The sequence below is a fragment of the Protopterus annectens genome, chromosome 3.part0 (genome assembly GCF_019279795.1).
Source record: "Protopterus annectens isolate FY-2018-M chromosome 3.part0, PAN1.0, whole genome shotgun sequence".
Taxonomy (NCBI): domain Eukaryota; kingdom Metazoa; phylum Chordata; order Ceratodontiformes; family Protopteridae; genus Protopterus; species Protopterus annectens.
The window spans coordinates 260,890,954-260,918,648 of record NC_056731.1 but is presented as its reverse complement, the minus strand read 5'-3'; the positions used below and the strand labels follow the sequence as shown (position 1 = coordinate 260,918,648).

At 37.2% G+C, this 27,695-nt stretch overlaps 1 protein-coding gene across 2 annotated transcripts; it reads right to left on the bottom strand.

The window, feature by feature from the left end:
- Positions 1–23,557, bottom strand: LOC122796337 (anterior gradient protein 2 homolog). 2 transcript variants are annotated; one of them, XM_044064740.1, is made up of 8 exons: positions 23,431–23,557; positions 22,863–23,016; positions 22,149–22,212; positions 17,479–17,531; positions 15,998–16,071; positions 10,689–10,752; positions 5,476–5,559; positions 1–347 (listed from the first exon to the last, which is right to left on the bottom strand). In XM_044064740.1, exons 2-8 carry the CDS (start codon positions 22,981–22,983, stop codon positions 298–300), a joined length of 510 nt encoding a protein of 169 aa, XP_043920675.1. In that variant the 5' UTR covers positions 22,984–23,016; positions 23,431–23,557; the 3' UTR covers positions 1–297. The 2 variants fall into 2 exon arrangements, with proteins under 2 accessions (XP_043920675.1, XP_043920676.1); XM_044064741.1 differs by lacking the exon at positions 23,431–23,557 and adding an exon at positions 23,171–23,295.
- Positions 23,558–27,695: the final 4,138 nt, after the last annotated feature.

The following is a 27,695-nucleotide window of genomic DNA, read 5'->3' as shown; positions in this document are numbered from 1 at the left end:
GACAAAACAAAAACACTTTTATTAGATAATGATGACTTTGAAATGTGTAAACACTCAGTACACAGCAAGTTCAAGGCACACAACTCACCCACTTCACAAACTGTCCAGTAAGTACAGTTCAGTACAGTGCTATAATCATACAAGGTTATTCATTTCTGCACTTGCACCAGTGCTAACATAGCAGAAATGGTATGTGCACATATGAAAAAAAAAAATATTTTGTCCATTAACTGAGTCCAACATATTACAAGGGAAATGCCAGGCCTCTCAGAGGTCAAACAGCTCTGCAAAGTTTCCTCATAATTCAGGTTTCAGCAAATTCAAGACTTTTTTCATATTGGCATACACTGGAAAACAAAAAAGCATGTTAGTTGTTAACAGACTGTAGAAAAATATGGCAGTTTATTATCATTAGTAAATATTGCACTTTGTTACTGCTGATATATATTTAGAGAGAGAGAGATGTATGTATACGTATGAGACAAAATATGGTGTTTAGGAATTCATACATTATTGGATATTAAAAACTGAATTTGAAAAACTGAATCAGCATCCATTGCCTAACTGTGCAAGCCACTTCAGCAGATGCTGCTCCCGGTCTGAGTCTGAAAAGGCTTATGGAAATCCGTTCTCTACCCCAGAAAAACATAAAATAAAAACAATAAAAATAAAATAAAATGAATGATGCTCTTAATATTAAACAGATACAGATACAATATTATCTTAGCCATTTTAGTTGATACATAAGGAAAGATTTTTCTGACAGTTGGATCATTATGATTGCTTGACATTCAAAGCTCTCATATATATATATATATATATATATATATATATATATATATATATATATATACATATATATATATATATATATATATATATATATATATATATACACATATATATACACACATATATATACATACACATACATACACATATACATACATACACACACACACACACACACACACACACACACACACATGCATCTAAAACTAAAATGGAGTAAAATTGATTGTATTACAAGTATACTAGACCAATATGTGATAAACAATGTTCTAAATATTCCTTTACAGGAGTGACTCAGGATAAAAGCTCAACAATACTCACCTAAGCACAATGTAGAAAGGCTAGTCAGCCTAAGCAGTGTCTTTGCAAGGCCAGCTAAAACCAGAATGCACAAAGGAGACTCATGCAAATGTGAAAACACACAAACTCTTCTCACGCAGGAAGATTGGGCTAAAAATTGATCACAGGTATCTCTGAAGTGGAATCAGCACTAATTATTTTGCCATCTATGCCCAATGAATTACATTGTGAGCATAGCCAGAGTGCTGCCACATTCAAGTATAAAGCTACTTTCATGGGAATCCTGCCAATACACTAAAAATGTTAAAAGATGTAGATGACCTGATCAATACATGTGCAGTGGTTAAATATACAAATGCATCGAGAATGTTATTCTAATCACTACCACTTTTATAACAAGAAGGACAACAACAATGAGAGCTGTTGGAAGAGGGCTGCTAGGAAAGATTTTAGGCTTCTATATCAAGGATGTAATTAAAATGAGAAAATTTGTAAAGGAATCTATATAATGACACCACTGATTCCAGAATGATTATGTGATGGCATTTCTAGAATAACACTTCCCTGATACCAGATTACCATACCTCTCGACCTGTTAATGCAAAACATCTGGACAAAGCTTGACAAAATGGGGTACAAATAGGGACATATTTTAAATATTGCTCTTATAAACTTAGAAAGTTGCTAGAGTAACATTATTTGTTTTAATATACATTTTCTGAAGGATATGAAGTCTGAAACTCAAATGTATGTCATTATTTAGTGACTTCAATCCTGATATCATCCCACTGATTTGCCAGAAAAAAAGAGAAACAGGCCAAAAATATGAGCCAAAAATCTGGACATTCTGAAAAAATATGTACAGTTGAGAGGTATGCAAATGATACTAAAAGGTGCAATGGCACCATTTGTTTCTGGAACAAAGTTGCCCCACTTGGTTTAGAAAAAGGAATGACTTTCATTACACACAAAAGGAATGATATGGTAAAGCTACTGGTCTAACACTCTTCATAAGGAAGCTGAACATTAAAGTATTTGTCCAGGACAATCATAGGAAAAAGAGGTTAATTTTGTGGGACCTAACTACGTATATGTGAAAATGTGAAGAAAAAAGCCTAGTGATTTTTGTCCATCCATCATACCTTTCAACCTCTTAGCACAGAAAATCTGGACAAAGCCATAAATAATGGGGGTACAAAGGCCCAAAAATATGGACAATCTTTAAATATTGTTCTTACAATTGTAGAAAGTTGATAGAATAACAGGTTTTACATTATCATGAATTTTCTGAAGGGTATGAAGTCTGAAACTGAAATGTCTGTCAATATTTTCTGATTTTAATCCTCATCAATTTGCATAAGACTGGCCAGAAAAACAAAACTTTATGCAAAGCAGACTGAAAATATGATGCAAAAATCTGGACATCCTGCAAACATTTAGACAGTCGAGAGCTATGTCACCCACACATCCAGCCCTCAGTGCTTATGAAGCTAAATGTGAAGCTGACAGACAAATAACTTAGAAAGGTAAGCGGAAAAATGTTACAATACTAACAAAGAGGAATTGCCAACACTGGTAACTTTGGGCAAGACAAGAGTAGAAGATTTATGATGGTTGGCAAGGGACAGGGCATTATGGTAACAGATACCATCCTCCTATGACAACACCATTGGATGTGTGTTAGGGAACAGCATCTCCTACCAGAAAGTAGATTTAGCCACTTTGAGAAATGTGTATGACAGTGTATAAGGGGTAATTGAAAGCCACTTTGAGAAATGTGTATGACAGTGTACAAGGGGTAATTGAAACCCTTCATGATCAGAAGTAAATGGGGAATAAACTTTTGGAATGCTTAACAGTATTCCTTCCAAAGATACCATGCTTCTTTAGAATCCCAAAAGCCTGCAAATACCTCACACACTCACCCACACATGCCAGTGATTGCCAACAGGGATCCATTACTGAAACAATATCCACTTACCTGGAAGTCATAGTCATGATACAACCACTTACAGGCAGTGCCAGGTATTTTATCTTTGACATTTTTGACAATTCGAAAAATTCCAAAGCCACACTGGCTGTTTCTTTAAGAAAAGTAAGAACATCATTGCTGGTGAAGATAAGATTCCAGTTACCATTGATGTCAAAATCCTCTATACAGTACTGCATCACCACTACTGTATGAAAGTGATGGAAGAGGGACTTACTGCGGGACATGATCTATACCAGGTAAGCTGGAACTTACCAGAAAGCTTTTACAGACCCAGTTAGATAGCTACTACTTTAAATGTAACAACCAGCTATACAAGCAGACCGCAAGTATTGCCATAGAGCCACCATGGCTCCTGTCCTAGCTAATGTAGCCCTTGCTAAATGGGAAGAGAAGATCATCTTCTTCTTTCAGCTTTTCCCGGTTATGGGTCGCCACAGTGGAGCACATGTCTGCTCATGACTGGCAGTGGAGTTTTACAGTGTTGAGTTGCCAGTCCAGCACCCAACCTTCCACATCAGGCACACACACATGCACGCACTCACGCCTGGGGCCAATTTAGAGTGCCCAATTCACCTACAGCATGGCTTTGGGATGTGGAAGCAAACAGAGGAAACCCACTCGATCACAGGGAGGACATGCAAACTCCACACAGAAGGCACCCCAACTGAGAATTGAAATGGAGAACATCTTGCTGTGAGGTGGCAATGCTAACAGCTGCACCACCATGGCTGCTCTGAAGAGGAGATTCATTGGCTGTTATCTTTGCATTGTTGCTGACATATTCATTAACTGGAAGAGTAACAAGGAGAAACTTCAGGAATAAAAAATACAAATATGCTCAACCACTGTGATCACTTGAAAACGTGGTCTAAGTTAAAAAGATCTGAGGAAGTGAAAGTGCTTTTTAAATACTTGTATGCACACAGGGGTCACTCTGATATCACCATATAAAGTTGTATCTTGACTTGTAACTGTTTACAAGCATTATTTATTACCATTTCAGTTGTTTTGGCTTTTTATGTATATCTCACCAACAGGGTCTTAAAATCTCAACAACTATCTTTTTAAAACTTCATCTACTACCTGTGTTTATGGGTCCATATGAATAAACAAAAGGCGAAAGTCCCATTGATATTGACTGCACCATTCTAGGAGCAAAAAAATATTAAAAGAGGTGTCTGTATAAACTGGCAAGATACAATAGATCTCTCCATCAGGATTTGGCAGCACGGGGCATGCTATTCCATACAGAAGCCCCATAAAAAAGGGCTCCCCATTATTAGGGTTTCAAGCTTAGGTCACAATCGCCTAGAAGAAAGCAAACATCTAGACCCACAGCCAGAGAAAAGTGGTCTTCTAAAACATAACTTTTTCCAGATTCAGTCCAAATGTCAAGGGTTATCTAATGTCTAATGGGATGGCTACGAAGGGAGAAAATATTTCAGATTCTGGCTAAAAACTTCAAAATGATATAATGCCCTCACTAGAAAAGGCTTAGTAGGTTTCATAAAATTATGCATAACCTTTAGTATACTCTAGCTTTAGCTGATCAAACCACAAGCAATTTTTTTAATGTTCTGAGTTTGCAATCAGGATGCAGAAGGAAGGAGTTCTGTACAGAGGTTTATACAAAGTATAACAGAACTGAGCAATGCAGAAAAACTGTTGCCACTTGAATCAAAATGAAATTGGACTGGAAGGATACCAAGAAGAAATGATTGTTTGAAGAAAATGAGAAGAGAAAACAAGGGTAGGAAGGTAGGGAAAAAAATCTAATAGAACAGTTTCGGTTATGTTTTAGCCATAAACGTATCCACTGAAAAGGTAAATTATGGAATGACCATGCAAGGCCTCATTTTGAAGCTTGTGGTTGTATTGTTCAAATATGTCTGATATCACACAACCAGAAAAAATCTTAATACTGTCCTTCACCATAATATTTTATTTTATTTATACATTGTTGATTAGGTTAGTTCCACTTGACCAATGTTCAGGAGAAATCTGAGGTGGTATTCATACTGGCTAAGGGGGGAATTTGGCCAGGGCACTATAAATCTTCTCCTACTCTTTTCAGTAAGTGCTATGAGATATTTACATCCAACTAAGCAACCACCGACTCATGCTCATCCGATAGAGAGCATACGTCTTTATACTGCAGTGTCAGTACTAGAAAGTTAATCCAACTACCTGATGTAGGAATAGAACCCACATCCTTCTGATTTTGAAGCACCAACGGTAAGTGTGGTACCTGTTGATCTACTAAAATTGATATATTGAACAATTCCTGGATATAAAATAAATTAATTTATACTTACATGAATTTTCACAATATGCAGACCATCATTTTAAAATAAATCAAACATTATCTTAATATCAAATGTAGTACTTACATATATCCAGATCTTGTGGTTCGTATGTATATTGACGATTTTCATACTTTCCTTTGACATCTGCTCTTACTGTCAGAGTTGGATCTGAAAGAAAATACAAAAATTACCTAAAAAGCAAATAATTATGTCCATATGAATCTTAAAGGTCAGCCTGCATACAATGTGGAAAAAAAAATATTTTCCATCATGCTTTGAAATTCTAATCAGAGCTTAAGCCTTCCGGTCACTATAAGTGAGTAATATTCTTTTTCTAATTGGCCATGCTCCAAAATGGTCACATGAGACGATGCACTGGTATGATTTTGTTTTACAGCTAAGGCTTCAGTTTTTTTTTTTTTTTTACAATACATTGCACATCCATTGTATATCACAGTAAGAAGTTTAGGATGCCTTAACCCTTGATGTAAAGAGGCAAGACTCTAAAATTATTACTTTATTTAAATGCTTCTAATGAAAATGCAGAATACATTGTGTGACAATTCCTTTTGGCTTCATTAGCAATAAACTCTTGCTCACATGTTCATAGTAGTTTTGAACGTTTATCATGAAAATGGACTTACATTAACTTAAGTCTGAGAATGAACAAAGGCATCAGCTGGCCTATCAGTCAAGGTTTCCATTCAACAGCTATGAATGAACTCTTGAAAGCTTACATGGAAATGATTATAGGAAGCCTCTGTTTAGTTTCAAGCTCCTACACAAAGTTTTATAAACAATTTTAAAGCTGAAATGTGTTTGTGTTGTCAAGACTGTAAACTTCTTGGATGTTTTTGTTGTATGCTTCCCCTTGGTGCTGTGTTAATGACAACAAAGAGCAGATTATCGCAGCGTATTATCATGGAACTTATAAACAAAGACATTGGCAACCTTCAAACACTGGACCCCACCCAGTTTGGGTTTGTGAAGGGCCGATCTTGTCTCCTGAACCTGATTGACTTCTTTGAATCAGTCTCCAGAGCCATGGACAAGGGTAAGGTTGTCCACACAGCCTATCTAGACCTTGCCAAGGCCTTTGACACCATCCCCCACTCTGGAATCATAGATAAACTTACTAAGTTGGGCATTAATCCCTATGTCACCCAATGGGTTGCTAAATGGCTTACTGATAGAACCCACACTGTAAAAGTAGCCGACTCCAAATCCAGCTCCAGACAAGTGACAAGTGGAGTACCTCAGGGTTCAGTCTTGGGGCGCTCTTTTTTGGCATCTACTTCTCTGAAGTACAGGTCAACACTAAGGGACTCTGGCTAACAAAGTTTGCAGATGACTGCAAACTGGGAGCCATTATTGAATCCGCAAATGATGTGGATACTCTACAAAAGGGCCTTACAGAAACAGATGCTTGGTGCCAGAGCCATGGGCTCAAGCTCAATGCCAAGAAATGTATTGTTATCCCTTTGGGAAAAACATGTATCCATGAATTACCATATAGGTGGCAGTACACTAAACACAGAAAGTGTGATAAGAAACTTAGGGACACAGGTGGACAGTGGTCTCACCTTCGATAACCACATCGCCACAACAGTCAGGAAATCCTTCTATGTGGCACACCTCATCATGAAGGGCTTTTCATCCAGAAAAAAGGAGGTCATTGTCCCACTGTACTCATCCCTCATTAGACCCATTATAGAATACAACGCACCATTTGGTATGTACCTCTCAAGACATCTGCAACAACTGGAAAGGCCTCAGAAATACCTCACTAAAAGAATCACAGGCCTAAAGCAGATGCCCAACGCTGACCGCCTTAAAAAACTCCAGCTATAGTCTGTCGCATATCGTCTACTCAGAGGCGATCTCTGCTTAACATACAAGGCCATGTCAAACCCAGAGCTGTTGGACATGCTACACTTAAAGAAATCCCAATCCCTCAGAGCTACACGCTCCAGGGATCTAAACCTTGTCATCACAATAAACAAAACATGCTGGAGGGATAGGTTCCTGACCCAGAGACTCCCCAGACTCTGGAATAGATTGCCCATACATGTCAAGCAGAGTGCCTCTTTGGACCTCTTCAAGAGGAACCTTGACAACTGGATGGGAGAAAGGAAATTCACCCCAGGGATCACGTCAGTCACCCTGCTAGACATGGGTCCAGGAAAGTAAATAATGTGGGAAGAAATAGCCAGGGAATTGTTATGGCTAGGCTTGTATAGGCCCTAGGGCTGATAGCCTAGTACCAACCTATGAACCTATGAGCATAAGCTTGCTGTTTGGGTAGAGTTCATTCTGAATGTTAAAATAATGCTAATTATTTTAAGCACAGTAGCACACACAGCAATCGTCTTTGAGCTTGAACTTTTAAGTTGAACAATTTCACTGTACTTATTTATTTGACACTGAAACTTGATAAAACCTTTTGATTTGTCACTTAACTATCAGATAACAATTTTTCTTTTTTTTAGAAAAAAACCATGACACATTACATTGCTTTTGCTTCAACATTAAATTGCGTCCTGGATAAAGTATGATGGGGAAGTAGACCAATTCCATTTCTTGCATGTTGCCTTGTTGTAGAAATTGCAGTCTATACAACCATGTTAGGTATGACAGGAAACTGCATTCTCATTTTCCTCTTCTTTAGAACGTTGGTTACTATCTATTATCACTTTTAAAGATCCTGTTGCATTGTTTTAGTTGTACGTAGTACTTTGAGAGTGTCACAGGGCCATTTTGTAGTGAAGTACCTACTGAGCTAGCACTTTTTTTTTTCTTCAAAATTTATATGACTAGCTTCACTGGTTTGTACTATACACACACACAGCAGTTTAATAATAGAATAAAACAGCTTGGTCAGCCCAAAAAGTGTGTGTGTGTGTGTGTGTGTGTGTGTGTGTGTGTGTGTGTGTGTGTGTGTGTGTGTGTGTGTGTGTGTGTGTATGTGTGAGTGGATAAGCTGCACATCTTCCTTAACCAGCAACCTACTAGTTTTATTTTTTAATGTTGCTTCATATAATAATGCCTTATATTTCAATAATACATTTTTCAACCTGAATGAAATCACTGTATGGATGACAGCTGATGACTGAATAAATTGCAACAAACTTACCATAAGCTGTAGGTTTTAAACCTCACCTGATCATCCCATAACATTTTACGCACTGTATGAAACTGCCCTGTTGCCAGTTTGTCTTTACAAGAGACATGGATTACAAATTCAGATAAGTACCAGGCAGTACACTGCAAAGAAAAAGGTCATCCTTTGCATGGTTATTGATAAGTGAAATGTTAGAGCTGTGATTGGATGTGACATTGACTTCTGTGATTGGATGTGACATTGACTTCTGTGATTGGATGTGACATCGACTTCTTTTGAAGTAGTAGATTAGGACTCACACAGGATGCACACACGACACAGACAAAGTTAAGTCAGAGGCATAGCAACATGGATTATGATGGCTGATGAGGATAATTTTGCTCACCCAGAGTGCTCACTTTGTGGATAAAGCTCTGCCCAACCTTTCTAAAAGCTTATCTACCTTTGCCCTCAGTATTTAATTTATTGCATGACAGTGATGTCTGTTTTATACACTCTCAAATTATTAGATTCTTTCACTGTTTACTGATCCTACTACCTCTTTATAAAGCTGTTATATTCATATGCACACTTTTTCTGTAAAACAATTTTCCTTTGAATCTCTCTTGACTGAAATGCCTTGTGTTCTCAACTGCATCCCCATAGTATAGTATTACCTCTTTTTTGAATCATGGTAAAATGTTGAAGCTTCCAGATTCTCCAGAGGTATTCTCCTTACCACCCATACCCACTCTCCCTCCCACTCCAGAAGTATTCTCCTCACCACCCACACCCACTCCCTCCCACTCTGGGTTTTTTTTGACAGTGTACAAGTAAACTATTTTTAACTTCAATTTATATGGATGTCATTAGCCCATGTACTATTTTTGTTACTCTGTTCTAAAATATCTTTTCTGTCTCAGTCAGCACCATGGAAGGTTTCCTCAAAGTGTATATACAGAGCACAGAGCAGTCTTGCCAACATGTTATAAAATGTATAGCTTACTCACGTCTACTGGATAACAACCAGATAAAGTTCAGACAAGAAGAAAATCTGATCAAAAGATATGCAAGCATTTCTCAATGCAAGGCATTACGGGATGCATGCTGCTTTACAAAAATAATGAACACTGCAGCTTCGGAGACCAGTTCTGCAGAATACCAACTTATTTTTAAAACATATATTTTTTTTCACAGAAGCCAAAATGAGAATCCATATAAATATGCTCAATCCATTTATGAAAGCTACCAGTACATGCTGAACCTGATTCTGAGAAATGGAATGACCTGCTGACATTGCATATGGTAGTGTAATATACCCAGAATCACATCATCACATCCTCTCTCTTTTATCTTGTTTTTATTTTTTTTAGTCTTAGTCTTGCTTTTACTCAGTATATTTCCTGCCTTCCGTATCTATGCACTTATCACCTCTGACAAATACTTTTATCATTTTCCCCTCTTTCAACTCGTATTTTCCACTCTGACATTGACTTTGAGTGAGTAATTAACTCTTGCACTGATAACATATCAACAAGTTTCACTGCCACATGATATGGTATTTATCTTGTTTTAATGATGGTATATTATAATATTATATCACTTTTCATCGATGTATATGTATTTTCTGTTCTTTTACTCATGGAGCTTCTGTCCCCAGGTCTCTGCCGAAAAAGGATAAAATTATCCAGTTGGACTTTGTCTACCTTGTCTGCTGCACCCCCACCCCATATGTGTTAGTGTGTGTGGGGATATGCTTCCTTATAACTGAACTCTAAATTTGCTAACATTATGGTTGGACAAGCTTAGGGAAAACTGAACAATCATGAATCTCTGGACAAGCTTATGAAAAATTGAAGAATCATGAATCTCAGCTTTTCCCTTTCTCCAGCCCCTGTGACCCCCTCCAAAAAAACAGTGTATGCAACAAAAGTAATATCAGTGTCTTAAAATGCTGACAACTTAACTGTAGTGCTCCAAAATATGCGCAAAAGTTTTTCATCAACAAATTGTAATACTTGCCATCTTTACCAAACAGATGCCTTTCCGATTTTCTGAAGGAAAAAAATGAGCTAGAATTTCAGTAAGCAGATTTTAATGTACAAACTTGGTTGTTTGCAGTAATGCCATCAAAAATGTGAGAAAAGCAGTTTCTCTTGCTGTCCTAAAATGGCAGTATTTGGTATAAACCACTTACCTATAAACATGAATCTGGGAACGTACTGACCATCTGGTGAAAGGTGTTTGTCTGAAGTTTCATGCTGAAATAAAAGTGATGCATGTTTATTTCATTGTACATTCATCAACACTATTTAAAAAACAGGGCCAGCTGAATAGTGGGCTGAGTGCTACCACAGTTCTTACTTTGTTAACACTATGTGACCAAACATCACTAACTAAAAAATGGCAAGGACTAAGGAAACTAATTTCTCCAGTTTCTTATACTGAAATAAGACTGAAGCATTGCACATTTCTCAAGTATCTCTGCCTGTCTCTCTATTACACACACAAACTGATACGACAAAAAATCTTATTCAATTCTTCTGTACCAGTTGAAATAACTAAATATCTCTACTTGTCTATCCATGCTTATGAATCACATCAAACTCCTAATGCTACTTTGTGAACAGCAAACATATCATTTGTACCTTTCCCAACCAGCCTTCCAGAGATGACATTGGCATGTGCGTTTTCATTCAGTGCCAAATGTGAATGTGATAAAACCATGTACAATATTGTAAACAACTTTGAAATGCCTTGGAAGTATATCTGAAACTATCAAAAACTGATGCACTTGCAAATGTTAACAATCCAGTAGTTAAAGGACTAGAAAGCCACTAACTTTGGGGGATTATCTTATTTTAACTCATCCAGTCAAATCTTTCATGTACTGCTGCTCACTCTTGTTAATCGTTTCAGAGTTAGTGACAAGGGTTTAATAAGGTGCCCCTTAGAGAGACAGACCGTCATACTGCTGTACACAAATGTAACCATATATGTGCTTCTCTTTTTTTGGGTGACGTGAGGTGAGTATATCAGTTTAAGAAACTGCAGTTACACTGAATATTTCTATTCATATTTAATCTGGTTAACAGATGTCCTACAATACATATAATGTTTTGCAAAATTGATTAAAACAAGATTAAAAACAAGAAAGCATGCCTCATTCAATTATATTAAATAATACAATATGCTAACCCTATATCATCATGGTTTTTGGTCTGGAAACACTACCGTGACCATCCAATAGACTTTAACAGATGGCTTACTCCACAATACAGACATGGACAGTCTTACTGGTTCAGTATTTGCTGACCTCAACAAGGCCTTTGATCTAATTAACCATGATTTCCGACTTGAAATCACTTGCTAAAGCAGGTATTAGCATAGACTTCCTCTTATGGTTCAAAACCTTCCTCATCTACAGACTGTTTAAAGTTCAAATAGAGAAATCTTCCTTACCCTACTCTGCTTCACAAAGGCTATCTCAGAAGATTCAGTCTTATATCCACTATTATTTTCTCTGTTCATCAATAATCTTTCAGATGACCCATCTTAAATGTTCAACTTCTTGTAAGCAGATGACATGCTTATCTATAGAGCCAATACCTCTCATGTTATCATCATGAATGAACTAAAGTCAAATCTCAATTTACTGTCACAATGGCTTCCATGAAACAAACTTTTGAGGGAAAAAAAAAAATATATATATATAGATATATATATATCACTATAGAGGAGCACTACAGAACGAACCCTGAAAGCCCAAAATCTCAAAAGTTCAAAATACTGAAAACTCAAAATACTGGAAACACACAGGATACCAACACTTACTATATTCCAGCACAAGTACATACAGAAACATATTACCCTTCAACTATATGCAGGGGGGCAAGCTCCCCTACACCTCCATGTGGGGGGACACCCCCTGCTACTTAAATATATCAACTCCGAGATTGCACTTCACTACACTACGTGCAATTTCGGAATTGATATATTTAAGTAGCAGGGGGTGTGGGGTGTAGGGGGGCTTGCCCCCCTGCTTATACTTGGAGAGGAGTAATATGGTTTGTTTTATTTGTTTCTGTATGTACTTGTGCTGGAATATAGTAAGTGTTGGTATCCTGTGTGTTTTCAGGAATTTGAGTTCAGTATTTTGATCTTTCGAGATTTTGGGCTTTCAGGATTCTGTAGTGATCCTATATATGTGTGTGTGTGTGTATATATATATATATATATATATATATATATACACACACACACACACATACACCCACACACGCTTTTCTGGAAACAGACAAAAGTTCTCCAATATTATGCAACAGCAAGGACCCTACTGAAACCACACCACAATTCCAGTACCTTGGAATCTGTCTCAACCAGTCTCTTAACTTCCAATGTCAAATTAGGACAATAAAATCTAAAATCATCTCACTCTTATTCTGGGTGAAAAAGATATTGCACTTTTGCTGGAGGGTGCACAGGCAATTGGTAAGACAGCTTTTACTTGCCCGGCTTGAATACACTCTCACAATTATTGTTAATGTATTCATGAAAGAAAGAAAGACAACACTCACTACAAAATAAATGTAACAGCATCTACATATGTATCATTGTAGCCCCGAAACACTGCACAACTTCTCAGTTCTAGCAGTGGTCATCCAATGTTTTGCTAGCTGCCTTAATTAAAGAACAACCACCTATAACACGTACAATCCTTCCTCACCATAAACATCCCTCCAGTGAAAGACTTCATATTACAGACCACTGACTTTCAGTAATAGTTCCCTATGGGTATGATAAGCAATGCCAGCAAATCTAAAAATTTCACCCTTCAAGAAATTTAGACACCACCTGAAAAATGCCTTCCAAATTATTAAGAGATGATATGAAAGCCAACCCACACTACTCTTAAAACTTATCCACATGCAATTAAATAGCCTTGTTTTTTCTATTTTCTCCACATCTTTTTATTCTGTATACCCATCCACTTTTCCCATCCTCTTCAAAGTCATTATCCTCTTTTCAACTCTCTTTCCCTCCCTTCAGGAGTAGTGCTCCTACTGTAAATACTGAATGGTTTCCTGTTGTTTATAATACATTTCATACATTTCTACATTGCCTCCTCAATATATTATCTCATATTTTCACTTTAACTTATGTATACTGCAGTATGCTCAGCACTCATTAGTCTACTGGTTTTTTTCTCTTTCCTCTTGATTTGTGCTATTCTTTGTTTTTATTGTATACTACAGACTGAGCCTAAAAATGGCCCACTTGTTTCAGTGTTCTATCCTGGTTAGAAAAATAAAATGAAATAGATATCATGATACGTCCAATACATTTCTATATTCATAATTTGCAAAACAAGTTTTCTGTGAAACAGCACAGCTCCTATTTCACTTATTCATTTTTTTAACTAATAACTGTACTTCATATTTATTACCATAAAAAGCTATGCTGATAAATATGTTTTATACAATATTAAAACAAATTCTGGAGCTAACTTTAAAAAAGTAATTATGTAGCATTAAGAGGACTTGAATGGTCTGATGTCATTCATTACTTGTAAGCTAGTGACAACATAATATAATGCAACATGTTACCAACCAACCATAATGCATTTTCTTCATGGAGTAAATTCCAAGCTCCATCATGTCGCTGCAAGTTAATGAATAATTACTTCAGAGATTAGGGATTAACATCATCATAAAAGATTTAAAATAAAATTGGACTAGTTTGTTTTACAGCTAGGAAAAGTTAAGGGAAAAAACAAACCTAGAACTCAAAAAACTGTAATGCTTTTTGATCTAATGTATAACAGTTAAAAAAAACAAAAAACAAAAGCAGCTCTAATGTGTGAGGTGCTGTATAAATGTGCAAGATTACAATAATATAGTTGTAAGTACCTAGTACAGGAACAAAAGTGAAAAGTCTTTAGTCACAAACAATTTTACATCACTAAAACCAAGAAAGCAGTCATTGTGCAATAAGACAGTTGTTAGTCACTTCTGTCAAGAATTCCAAATTAAAATAGGACATTTTCGGTGAACTGAAAGATTCATTTTGTCACAATAGAAATACTTTGCAAACCCATTACCAGAACAAACGGTCATATCAACACAATTATTTCCCCCCTTTTGTGTGACTTAGCATTAATGCCAGTTCATAGGTTCATAGGTGTGTACTAGGCTAATGGTCCTGGAACCTTTACAAGCCTAGCCCATAGAAGTGCCCTGGCATTGTGCCACCTGACATTAGTTCCCAGTGCCTCTATCAAGTAGAGCCATTGGAGTGATCCCAGGGGTGAACTTTCTATTTCCCATCTACTCATCAAGATTTCTCTTGAAGTGGGTCAGTGAGGTGTTCTACTTGACATGTATGGGAACTATATTCCAGAGCATGGGTAGTCTCTGAGTTATGAACCTGTCCCTCCAGCATGTTCTGTTGATTGTAGTAATGAGGTTGAGGTCTCTGAGCATGTAGTGTGGAGGGATTGGGATTTCTTTAGATGTAGCATTTTTAACAGAGCTGGGTCAGACATGGCTTTGTAAGTCAAGCAGAGATTGCCTCTAAGTAGACGATATGAGACAAAGAATAGCTGGAATGTTTTGAGTCTGTCCTTGTACAACATGCGTTTAAGGCCTAGGATCCTCTTTAAGAGGTACTTTTATGGCCTTTCCAGCTGTTGCATGTGTCTAGTGATGTACGTGCCAAATGGGGCATTATACTCGATGATTGACCTAATGAGGGAAGAGTAGAGAGAGATGATGACCTCTTTCTTCCTGGATGCAAAACCCTTGGTAATGAGATGTGCCACATAGGACTTTCTGACCGACCACAGTGGCAATGTGGTGGTTGAAGATGAGGCTGCTGTCAACCTGTGTCCCCAGATCTCACCTTCAGTGATCAGTGGGCTCCCATCAATGTGGTAATTAGTGGAAACTGATTTTTTCCCAAAGGGGATGATGATGCACTTTTGTGGCATTAAGCTTAAGGCCATGATTTCGGCACCAGTTATTAGTCTCAGTGAGGCCTTTCTGTAGGATGTCTACATTACTTGGGGAGTTAATAATGGCTCCCAGCTTGCAGTCATCTGCGAAATTGGTCAGCCAGAGTCCATCCATGTTGTCCTGGACTTCTGAAAGGTAGATACCAAACAGGAGAGGACCCAAGACTGAACCCTGTGAGAATCCACTCATGACTGGTTGGCAGTCTGACTTGGAGCTACTTTCACACTGTGGGTTCTATCTGTGAGCCAATTTGCAACCCACCTAGTGATATAGGGGTTGATGCCTAGTTATCCATTTAACCCTCTGAAAGTATTACTAACCAAGGCTAAGAGTCTATATCAGCTTTATTGTTGTTTGTAACATATTTCCAGTGTGCAGTTTAAATGCTTAGTTGCGCTCTTCTGCAGGGATGTCAGCCAGTGCCAGATGTAGTTGATTAACATGAATTTAATTTGTATGCAAATGTTAACAGACAATTCAAATAGAAACTTACAATAAGGTTTAGCATAATAAATTCTTCACACAGTTCCTGGATTTCCTTATGGGCAGCAAATGCTTTCTTTAGTGCTGAAAACAAAAGTTTAGAATATTATAAGTTTATGAATATGTATATTTATAAAAATGCAGAACAGTATCCTATACAACTAGTTAAAACTATTGCATTACACTACTACTACACAGGCCATATCATCTTAAGATTTTACTTCCTACAACACAGCGATTATTTCTTCCTCATCTTCTGAAGCGCAGTTGCTTGAATCAGATGTGATTGAACACTTGGTTTTTGAAAGTATTTTAAATAGAAAAGGAGAACGGGAAATACCTTTTTTGTGCAAAAGGCAAGTATTTACCCTGTCAGGAATAGTTATCTCAGAGGCAATTTTAATTTGGAGTAATGGGAGCATAGGAGTGATATCTACATAGAACACTACATTGTGTACACAAGCTAGAATGCTGACTGCTATGAGTTCCATCATAATACATATATAGATAAAGGAGGCTATTCAGAGAATATGATAGCTATTCAGAGAGCGCTAGAACCGTCCTGTAGCATTAGTTACAGCAAGCTGGAATTTAATTCTGTCCCAGCAGTACATGATAGCGAACACATACATCTGAAATAAATGTTATCAAAACATTTCAGATGTATATGTAGCCCCATTATGTGCAGTCAGAACAGAATTACAATCATCAAGTTATGGCGATTAATGTTATGTGATTAGACATCTCCAGACTCCCAACCAATGTAATAGTTGTAATAATTCTGCAGCTTATTGTATCATGATGCACCAAAGGTACTTTTGCATTCACTAACAAACTGCAATGATTACTTTTTAGTCAAATGCATTGGAAATAAATGTTAAAATTAGAAACATTGACTATGATTAGTTCTAGTAGGATTGCAAATGAATTTCCTGCACTTTATATAGGAAGTCACATTTCTACAGTAATGAACACTTATAGGAGTTCTCCTCAGGTCAGGAACAACCACAAAAAAATACATTTTGTCTCTATTTCTACACGTGCTCTAGCTGTGGTATGGTATTATGTATAAGAGCGGAATGCAAAGCCATTAGAAATTTCTCATATCCCCCCCCCCCCCTAGATAAACCATGTACCACAAGAGGCATTACTATAATACCCAGAAGTATGGAAATGGTTTATGCCATCCAAGATGAACAAGGGCACAAAATGTCCAGATAGTTGTCTTGTTCACTAAGCTATCAAAATAAAAACATAAGTATAATAAATGAATCTACTTATCAAAATTGGAAAGGCTACATTAAAAAAAAAAGATAATGGTGCCTCTGCTTCTAGTCTGCTGTCCTCAGAAAAATATTTTTCAGTTATTATATGTTTGATGGACAGCATCTGAAGGCTCAGATATTACAGAAGCCCTCTGTATACTTTTCTGTGATTTCATATGAATGTAGCAAGAGGTCCTCAATAGGATTTTTTCAAGAGGTCGCTTACCTTGACTGTGTGGACAATCTTCCAAGTGAAAGATAACCATCAGTGGTTTACGTCTATAGAAATGAATAGAGACAGATGACAATATTAATATCAGTGAGGCAAAAGATAAGCACATTATCATGCATCCATAAATCTGCACCCTGTCTGACATCCATTTGCAGCACATACCTGTGTTGTATGGCAAGAGCTCTTCATTGTGCAGCCTATGAAAGTGCCTTTTTTATATGCAACCAGTTTTGGGAGGTACTTCATTTGGCATACATGACAAACATATTTTGCACACCTCCTTTAACTGATCATATTGAGTTTTGAATAATACGTCACAGTGACATGTACAGGCAAAACAGACAAACACACCACACACACACACACACACACACACACACACACACACACACACACACACACACACACACACACACACACACACACACACTATGTGTGGGAGAGAAAGATAGTAACAGGTTTGTGTAGGAATTATTGTACTATTTTTCATCAGTGCAGTCCTGAATTTTCACTATAATGCAATACATTATGCTGTGTTACAGCAGATGGCACCTCTCAGCACAAGAATGCATCTTCTTTGAGTTTGCCTTGAGTTCAGCTGATTTTTAAAAGTGAATGTGATGAGTTTCTTTAGAATAAGTATATTTTTCTCTCTGATTTCATTATACGTGACATATACCTTTGAAGCATAGTGTTACACGACCCGTAAAGGACAAATTCCCTCATGTTATATTTTTCATCAGAAAGTACTTTTCCTTAGAATTGTGACTCCAAGAGTAGTAAGTAAAAAGGTAATACAGTTTAAATATTGCTGTCTATACTTCTTGACTGTATCTCTGTTATATACTTTCACATCACTTTTTTTCTCCATTCTAGGCTTGACCATCTGTTACTACCAATGCCTCTCCTTAACTCCTTCAAATCCCTGACACTCTGTTGACTGACTGGCTTTCCTCCTCCTCCAGTCAGGGTCCTTTAGCCTGGGGCCACAGAAATTATATATCACTGGAGGAGAAGGCAAGGAGACTGTCACATTCCTGTACAATGTCATATTGTCTTTCTGCGGGGATTTTTATATGCCCTGTTTTTCCTAAAGGTCAGAGCATGCAATGGTACGAGTTGCACACATGAACTTTGTTCTGACATGCCTGTTATGCACTGTACACATGCTTATGTATGAGGCTTTGCCATTCCTTAGCCACTACAACAAAGCAGTACAGCACCAGGAAACCCTAGACTCATCCTTAAGGTTGGCAAGCTTGCTGTTGGCTGCAGATTCTACCCCCCTCTCCGACTGCCCCTTCAGCTTGCTAAGTTGTTAGTTGATCCCAGGTCACTAGCAGGCAGCTGACCTGCCCCTGTACCAATGGAGACAGTTGTCTACATATCACTTTTGCTTTCGGTTAAATCTTGTTTTACTTCCTTCTGGAGTTTGTCCCATCATTTGCTACATCCAATATGCCATCTTAAGTTATGGCAAGTTAAAGAATAAAGTAAAGGTGTTTATATCTAAAATACTTACAGTACTCAGTAAATGGGTGAATTAAGTCACTAATTTTAGTTATGACTAAATGGAAATTTTCAGAAGTTGGACAGACACCAGAGTCACCTGATTCAACTGAAAGAACTGAATTTAAGTAAGCAGAAGCAGAAACAGAACTAGTGATACTGAGTTTTGGTCATTAGAAAAATTAAGTCATTTGTTGCCTTTCACCTCCAGCTTTTATGCATTAATATCATTTGTTATTTTTATCATTTTTTTGTTTATTTATTTTTGTAAGAGCTTTAGTTGCGTTTTATCTTAGAAGATACTAGAGCTCTTTTGTTAAACTCATTTTAAGATCAGGGAAACAGTTATTCTATGTACTCCCAACAATTCTGTACATGGTATAATTCAATAAAATAAAAAAAGAACCATAAAGATAGCACTAAGGGATGCAAACCAGGGTGCGCAAGCTACAAACTAATGTCAGTGGTGCATGGTTGCAAAGGAAAATGAGTAACAATGATGATGGCGTGTGTGTGTGTGTGTGTGTGTGTGTGTGTGTGTGTGTGTGTGTGTGTGTGTGTGTGTGTGTGTGTGTGTGCATGCGCACACACACTGGTGTGTCAATGTCCCTGAAGCAACCACTAAGTTGTGACATGGCTATTTATATGGAAAGCTCCAACTGAGAAGAAGACAACCATGAAAATGATGTAAACTAAGATTCAAAAAGTAATATGGATAGTTCCAGTTCAGTTTAACTTCATTGTCTCCATATATTACCTCTGGACTCTCAAAATGAGATAATTGTTTTGTGAAGGGAATTCTGCAAAGACAATAAAATACAGACCACCATAATTTAGCATTAGGATAAACAGCTTTGCTTATGCTTAGACATTGGAAAAGCAGTTTATGCCATTTAAAAAAGTCATAGTAATTCCAAGGTTCATGGAAAGGACCAATAAGTAGCACTTGGGGGAAAGTATTTAACCACTGAAATGTTTGTAATGGAGAAGTAAAGCTCAGAATGTCACAATAAGAGCCTTTTGAATTTTGTAGAGCATGGCCACTATTGAAAAGATGAAGTGTTAACTGTGGACTACTAACGAATTTTGGAGAAGTTAAAAATTAGGAATTGTATTGAGCATATCTCTCAACTGTCCTTGATTTTGACTCAGATTTTAGCCTCACCCATCTTAATTCCTCCTAAAACTGGTGATTTTTGGAAAAAATGTGGTGACGCACACTTAATAATGACAATAATTACAGTTATAGACTTTTATTCTTAAAATGTACATTCACTTTCTCTTATTTTGTCAATATGTCCAGTTAATACTATTGACATTTCAAAAGTGTTCCTAATTATTTCTGAATTTGTCCCTGATTGGTTGAGAGCTATCATATGGAGATATATTATCTTGGCAAAGATAAATAGACTTCTCAAACTAACAGATGATTAAATGTTTAGTTTCTAATCTTATTATAACAAGGTTATGAATGAAAAAGACTGAAAAAAAGCCCTTAATGTCAAATTCAGCTACCATCAAATATATAGTCTACATTTATATATGTGTGTGTATGTATATGGGGCTGTAATGAAAGATGAATGCTGGCTCTCTCACTGTTTTTCCATAGATGTTTTAATCAGTCCTACTTGCTTTGTAAAAACACAGAAATGCTATGTTGCCTGCAGGGCAAGTATTAAGCTACAGGAAATTAACTGGTCAGCAATGCGTGTATATTTTCAGCAGCCTATTTGACTTCTACAGAAGTTAGCCTGCAATGATGACTGCATTTACTGATTGATGGCATGCAATGTAATACTTTAAGTACTAAAATGAAAATGTTTTAATAATAACTACACAGGGAGAACAGCGGGGCCTTGTTTGTTACTACTCACATTTACAAAGCATTTCTTACCAGCAGCAGTAGTGGGCATTTCTGCAGAAAATCTGAGTAGTGAGGAAAGAAAAAATGGATATATAACATAATTTGTTATGCATAATGTTTGCATTCACTCTTAATTCTGAAATAATTTAAGAAGCTTTGACTAATTACATTTTCCTGCTATAATTTGTGACATTTACTGACTGTATTGTAATGTTTAACTTGTATGAAGTGTTCATGATGCACTTTGAATTTATAAATACGTTTTGCTTCCTAATATTTTTCTCCAGGCCTCTGCTGAAAAGGGGTCTTGTATGGCCTATTTGGACAAGTCCAGTAAACAAATGTAATACCTATAACTATCTATCTATCTATCTATCTATCTGTATATATATATATATATATATATATATATAAATGTAAATAAGGTTACTGAATTAAAAGGAATATTTATCAGATAAACAAGATTAAGAGAAATATATATTAGAGGAGCTTCCACAGTGAAGATGAGACTAGCATTTATTATTGCTGATTTACCAGTCTGGATCAACTAGCCATGCTGGACTCCTTCTAAAGTATTAGGTTGTCTCTGAACTGGGTCTATACCCCTCACCCCTCCCCGATTTATAATGGTCTCAGATTTTGCCTCATTTTTACACTGTCCCTTGCATTTTTTTTGGAGGGCGGGGGGCAGGCAATTTACCGCAGATAACTGCCACTAAATAATGCCATAGCAGACAGAGCGTCACCTTTTTTATTGTCCATAAAACACACGATGATGCAAAACCTGGATGTGAAGAGAAACATTAAAAATTGTCACTGATTTGGGACCTTTGTTTATCCATTATTTTATGATTTATCTATAATTATTGAGCAAAGAAGAAGATGAGAGGTATGACTGACTCATGCTGTTATTGAACTCTGTGACTTATGCATTGGTTCACATTAGAAATATTCTGGTAAAATGTCGTATCTACAAGTGGCTGAGATGAAATACCCAGAGCGTCAATTAGCCAAAGCACAAAACGCCGAGGAATATAATTTGAACCATACAATTATGCGGTTGAGGTCTACATTTTAACAGTGAAGGTCACCTAAATGTGATTTTATATTAATTCTGAAACACATAAAAGTTGCGCTGTCGTGGAATATAAGATATGACTGTTTAAAAATGTTGAAGCCAGATAAACACACACACACAAACACACACCGGTGCTTCCGTGTATTCTAACTACGCAGGTTACTGGGTGGAGCGAAGTGCAAGTTACACCCGTTGCTAGGAATGGAAACTTACTGAGTCTTGCTTTTGTAGAGACCTTCCTCGTACGTTTGCACCCAGTGCAGCTGATCTCCCCATCCTGAAAAAGAAGCAAAACCGAGTAAGTCAAGTGAAAGCGAGACTGTACAGGCTTTCGCAAAATGTCCAGAATTTTGCCTCATATTTTGGTTTGATTCTTATAAAATTGTGGTTTTCTGGCAATTCACTAGCAATTCATTGAGGAATTAAGTCAAAAAAATGACAGACACGAGTTTCAAACTTCATACCCTTCAGAAAATGTATGTTAATGCAAGACCTGTTATTCGGTCAACTTCCTAAGATTGTAAGAGCAATGTTTAAAAATCGTCCCAATTTTTAGACCTTGCCCCCCCCCCCATTATGTATTGCTTTGTCCAGATATCTTGCTCTAAGACATTGAGAGGTAAGGTTCCACATCCCGAAAAAAGTAAACCTGAGTTATTTAATGAAGTTTACTCTCTGTCTCTCTCTCTTCAGACTTAAACCATAGAAAATGTCAAAAATATATATTGAAGAATATCAGACCGTTAAAAATCGTGTACGTAAATCAGCGTTGCGAGCAAATATTTAATACTTAATTGGACTTTGGCATATTTCTTTGAGGAACGGTGGTAGCTGAAATGTACCCTATATCAAACTTTACACCTCTCAGGGATAGGGTACGTGTTTGCAACCTTGGATCGATAATGGCAGTCTCTTAAATATACTTACCTCGAGATAAAGTTTGGGGTATTCTCTTTTCCTTCTTCGAAGCGGTTTCCTTGCCCAAGCTTTGGTGTGAAATTGTCCCCAACAAGAGGAGCAGAAGGGACACAGCGCTTGGGTTCGCCATTTTTCTGTTGTTGGACACTGATGCTGTCACAGCCTAAAATTTAAAATAAATCAACAGTGATTATGTTTGTTTATATGCTCACATGTAAAGTTCGTTGATACTGGATACAGGATGTAAGGCTGTATGCATAATATTCCGATTTAGGTATAATATAAAAATGAATTCTCCACAGTGATTCAAACATTACCTTTTGTGATTCTAAACCTCGGACATATTGCAGCAACTAATAATAAAATAGTTAGGAGAACTCTAAAAACGATAAAATACTTGAGAGTGTCCAGCGATGCAGCTTAGTTAATATATACACTACAAGAACAAAAAGAGCAGCACCTGCCATGCGCGGTGTACATTTCCTAGACCCAGTGAATTTCAGGAGGAGAGTTTACTTTCTTCACCAGTCATTAACACTTTGCCCTTAGACATTCAGCAAATAATGGTTTTGCTTACCTTTTACGGTAACTACACCTGTCCCTTACACCTGCCTGGAGGGTGCTGGGAACTTGAAGTAGCTTGTCTAAGTTTGAGACATTCAATTTATACAGGTTCTCAATCTCAGACCCCACCCCTTACCTGTGAAAACAGGTATTTGTATAAAATTAATACGTGGCGCTATTTTAATATAGTGTTTACACTGCAACACGCTAACTTCATATTGTTATACTGTTGTCAGCACTGTTTTGTAAAATATCTGAGTTTTTCAAGTTGTTGATATAATTTATTTGTTTGCGAAATATTGGCATCGTTCCATGTACATGTAGGCTTAAATCAGAGCGTTTGATTTGCCTGAAGGTTGATCTGTCTTTTTGCCATTGGGTAGAAGTAATTCACTGTGTATGAGAATAGAGAAACGTTGACTGGATTCCTCTTGTATTCAGAACTAAAACATTTTCTCTGTCTGTCTTCGACATAAAGTGTTAAGATCTCACCAATTCTGTGTAATAAAATATGCAGCGGCAAACTGTTGCATATTTAAAATGTTTGCACGTAAACTGTGTTTGTAACAGATCGCCACAAAAATAAAACAGGAACAATTAGTAAATACCAAGGTTAACTATTTTAAGGATCCATGTTGTGCTCCATACAATACATGCATTGTATTGTAATCCCGTTCAGAAGACCCTTCGTGCATCGTGCTCATCACTGTGATGTTAAAGTGCACAAGCTGCTGTTTTCAACTAGTAATTCTGATTTATGATGCTATTTTTAATCCCACAAATGTAGAACATAGTTGAAAATTATGAAAATAAAATGTGTTCTTTAGGTAGCTTTATGATTAAGACAATAACTTAAACTGTGTATTTGTCTGGAGTTTTGGTCTTTGTTATTCAGTTTTAGTCCATATTCTCTGCTGCAAAGTATAGGAATGAAGTGCAGTGAAGATATTATCATGTTTTATCAAATACACCTTGCATGGAGTACTGGGGTTTGTTCTTATGGCCGTGAATGAAAAGTACTGGACTGAAGAAGGGTTAGTGGACAAAAACTCCTGAGATGGCAGAATGGCTGGGGATGGATGGATTGTATCCTGGGGTTGCAGACATTGATTTTAACTCTGCTTTATGAAAGCAAAAAATGAAGGTCATTGTATGTTCATACAAGCTGGCAAGGTGTAAAAGGAGTGGGGTTCAGAATACAAAGTGTGGACGAAGGGGACTTGTGGAAATGCTTAATGGCATTCGAAATGTTGTAATCAAAACATACTTTGGTCAGCGGATTTGAATATGCATAAAAGTACACTACATACTGAGGTAAGGAGATTTGAATAAGCAGAGAAGTACACTGGATGTTGAAAGGAAGTTAAAGCTGTATGGAACACAAAGTTGATTTTGGGAGTAAAAAATAAATAAATAAATGAATAAAGTATATCCTTCCACTGGCAATGTCAATCTATTCATATGATGTTTCATGGGAAAAAAATACTGAAATTTCAGACACGTCCTTCTCTGCAAATAGAAGGTAGGTCACATAATGACTTACATGGTTCAGTAAGTTACTTAAAATGATTTCTTAGGAAATACAGCTGGACAGCTGTCTTAAGGATTCCTGACAAGCCAGTAAATCCTTGATGTGCAACAAATGCAATGGATACATTATCTGCTGATGCTGTTGTTACCTTTTCCCTCTGGAGCATGTGAAACCTTATTGGAATAATTCATCTAGGAAGAATTGTTTTGGAATCAGAGCTAATGTTAGCAATCAGATACAGAATCATAGCCATGTTGAAGATCAGGATTAATTGACTCATTATTAAGATTGCCATTCCCCTACTTGTTTCTCACATCTAGATCCAAACTGATCTCTAAGGCTTTTTTTCAGGCTTTGTTTCCAAAATGATATATTGATACTTCTTCCCATGTGTTTTTGAATATCCATCACTATGCTTCTGAAAGGAGTTCCCACAAGGGACCTATCTGTCGCTGTTCCTGCAAAATGGTTTGTCCACACTTTTTCTGCCAGTCTCCCAGACTGATTTATTTTCAGAGTCACAAAGAGCACATATTGACTATGATGCTGGGATCCTCAGAAGCTGAGACACAAAACAGGGTGTTAGAACTGGTCCTAATAAGCAGTGGATGCCAGTTTTGGACAGGCACTTAGCTACAAGAGATAGGGCAGGAGGATATAATTACTTGATTGGTGCAGCAGCAAAGAAGAGGAAATTAATTATTACAATTATGTAAATTCAACGGGTATCTGCAGTGGTGGTGCTGCGGTAGCATTGTTGCCTCACAGTAAGACGCTGTCCGGTTCGATTCTCAGCTAGAGCGTCTTCTGCGTGGAGACATGCGTGAATGGGCGTACCTTCATTGAAGGTTGTGTGTCAGGGCTGATAACTCAGCATGTAAAAATCAACTACCAATCATTAGCGGACTGGAGTTCCGCTGTGGCGACCCCTAACTGGGAAAAGCCAAAAGACACAACAATGTAAATTCAACAGGTGAGGGAGCAATATATCAGTAATGAAAATGGGAAAGGGGGTTGTGGATAGATGGATGGACTTGGGGACCAAAGTCTGGCCAAGAATGGGATAGGAAAAGTTTGTAGAAGGGGACTTAGGGAAGCAGCATATGAGGTTCTAGCTATTTCTGGTTAGAGAATCATTAGAAAAAACTTTGTTTTGTACCAGGGGACACAATGAATTGTTAAAAAACTCAAGTAAGATGGTACATTAGGAAGAGGGTGCAACCTTCTACTGCTTTGATGATCTAAACTGATCTCAGAGATTTTAGATTATATATTCAAACAGCAGCTAGAGTAGAGAGGTGCAGCCCTCATACAAAACAGACCATAACATAGATGAAATGACACAAAAGCCACTAAGGGATAACCATTTATATCCATAAAAAGGCAGACTATGCAATGTGTAACTAAAAGGAAAAAAGCAACTCAAAAACAGTGTGAAATGTTTTTTATAATCTTATATATAGCTGCTTGAAACAGTTGCTTTGATAGAAATACAATAGCTTTGGTCATGGCAGAAAAATGGTCCGCACTCAACACCTTTTGGGGTATCAGCATACCAGAGGTTTAATTTCTGAGGAGTATAAACAATTAGGGAAAACTTTTTACTTAATGGAAGCACTGGGCATTTTGTAGGAACAAGTAATTTCATGAATGAGCATACTAAGATCCACTTTGAAGGTAGAAATAAAGTTTCAGTTTAAAGGCATTATTTATAGATACCCATCTGAAGAAAATAGGTAAAAACAATAACAGACAGAGTACTTAGCAAATTGAAGAATACCAAGGTATTATTGGAGTCCTTAAGGGTCCTTATGCATCAGATGCTTTTTTGTACCCCCTTTCTGCATACTCTTCTGGTCTTCTATCCCCCCCACCCTGTCATCACTGTGTTTAACAGCCCCCTCCTTTTATCCCTAAGACTAACATAAATTCTTTCAGGATTTGGCTGGTGGGGAACTTAAAGGTATCTTGCAGGGGGTTGGGGTTCACCAGCAACTGCTTCCAAAAGAGGAGGGACTTTTTATGTTATGACCTACCCTCTTGTCCAAGCCTATGCCCATCCCAGAATCATCTAAGGACTCCTCCCCTTTTCATGGACCATGCCTCCTCTGATGGAGTGCTGAGATGAACAGTGCTCCCCATCTTGGACAAACATGCCTGTCCCTCCTTGCCAGCACCTGATGTACTCAAGCTGCTAATCAAACCTGGCAACCTGGTCTGTAGTTAGACATTTATCCCTCTATGTCATGGCACTGGCTAGAGCAATATGTTACATGTTGGCTATAGTAACCAGACTGATATCTGATAGTCTATAGAAGGTATATCTGAAATAACTAATATCAGGGTTCAGCCAAGAATTAAGATTGTTAGACTTAGTATTGTCAAACAAAGATGGGGATCGGGCACTAAGTCTGTAAGATTCTCTAGTGAGATGGTGCTGAGATGGAGATTATTTCCATTCAGAAAAGAATAAAGACTGTCCTGCCCCAAAATTACATTTGCTTTATTCTCTTTGAAGAAGAAGAAGAATAAAAAAATAATAATACATTGAGTTTTAATTGAAAATTTGTCTTCAGTGAAATTAGAAACTTACATTTGAGAATCTGGTCAGTCAGTTCTAGTTTGCATTTGTGGAGAGAGGCAGAGAATGAGATATACATCATACAAATATGTCTAACAGCAGCAAGACTTGGTATTAGCAAGAGTAAGAGCAAAGGAAATGAAGAGTAAAATTTAAAGTGCTGTAA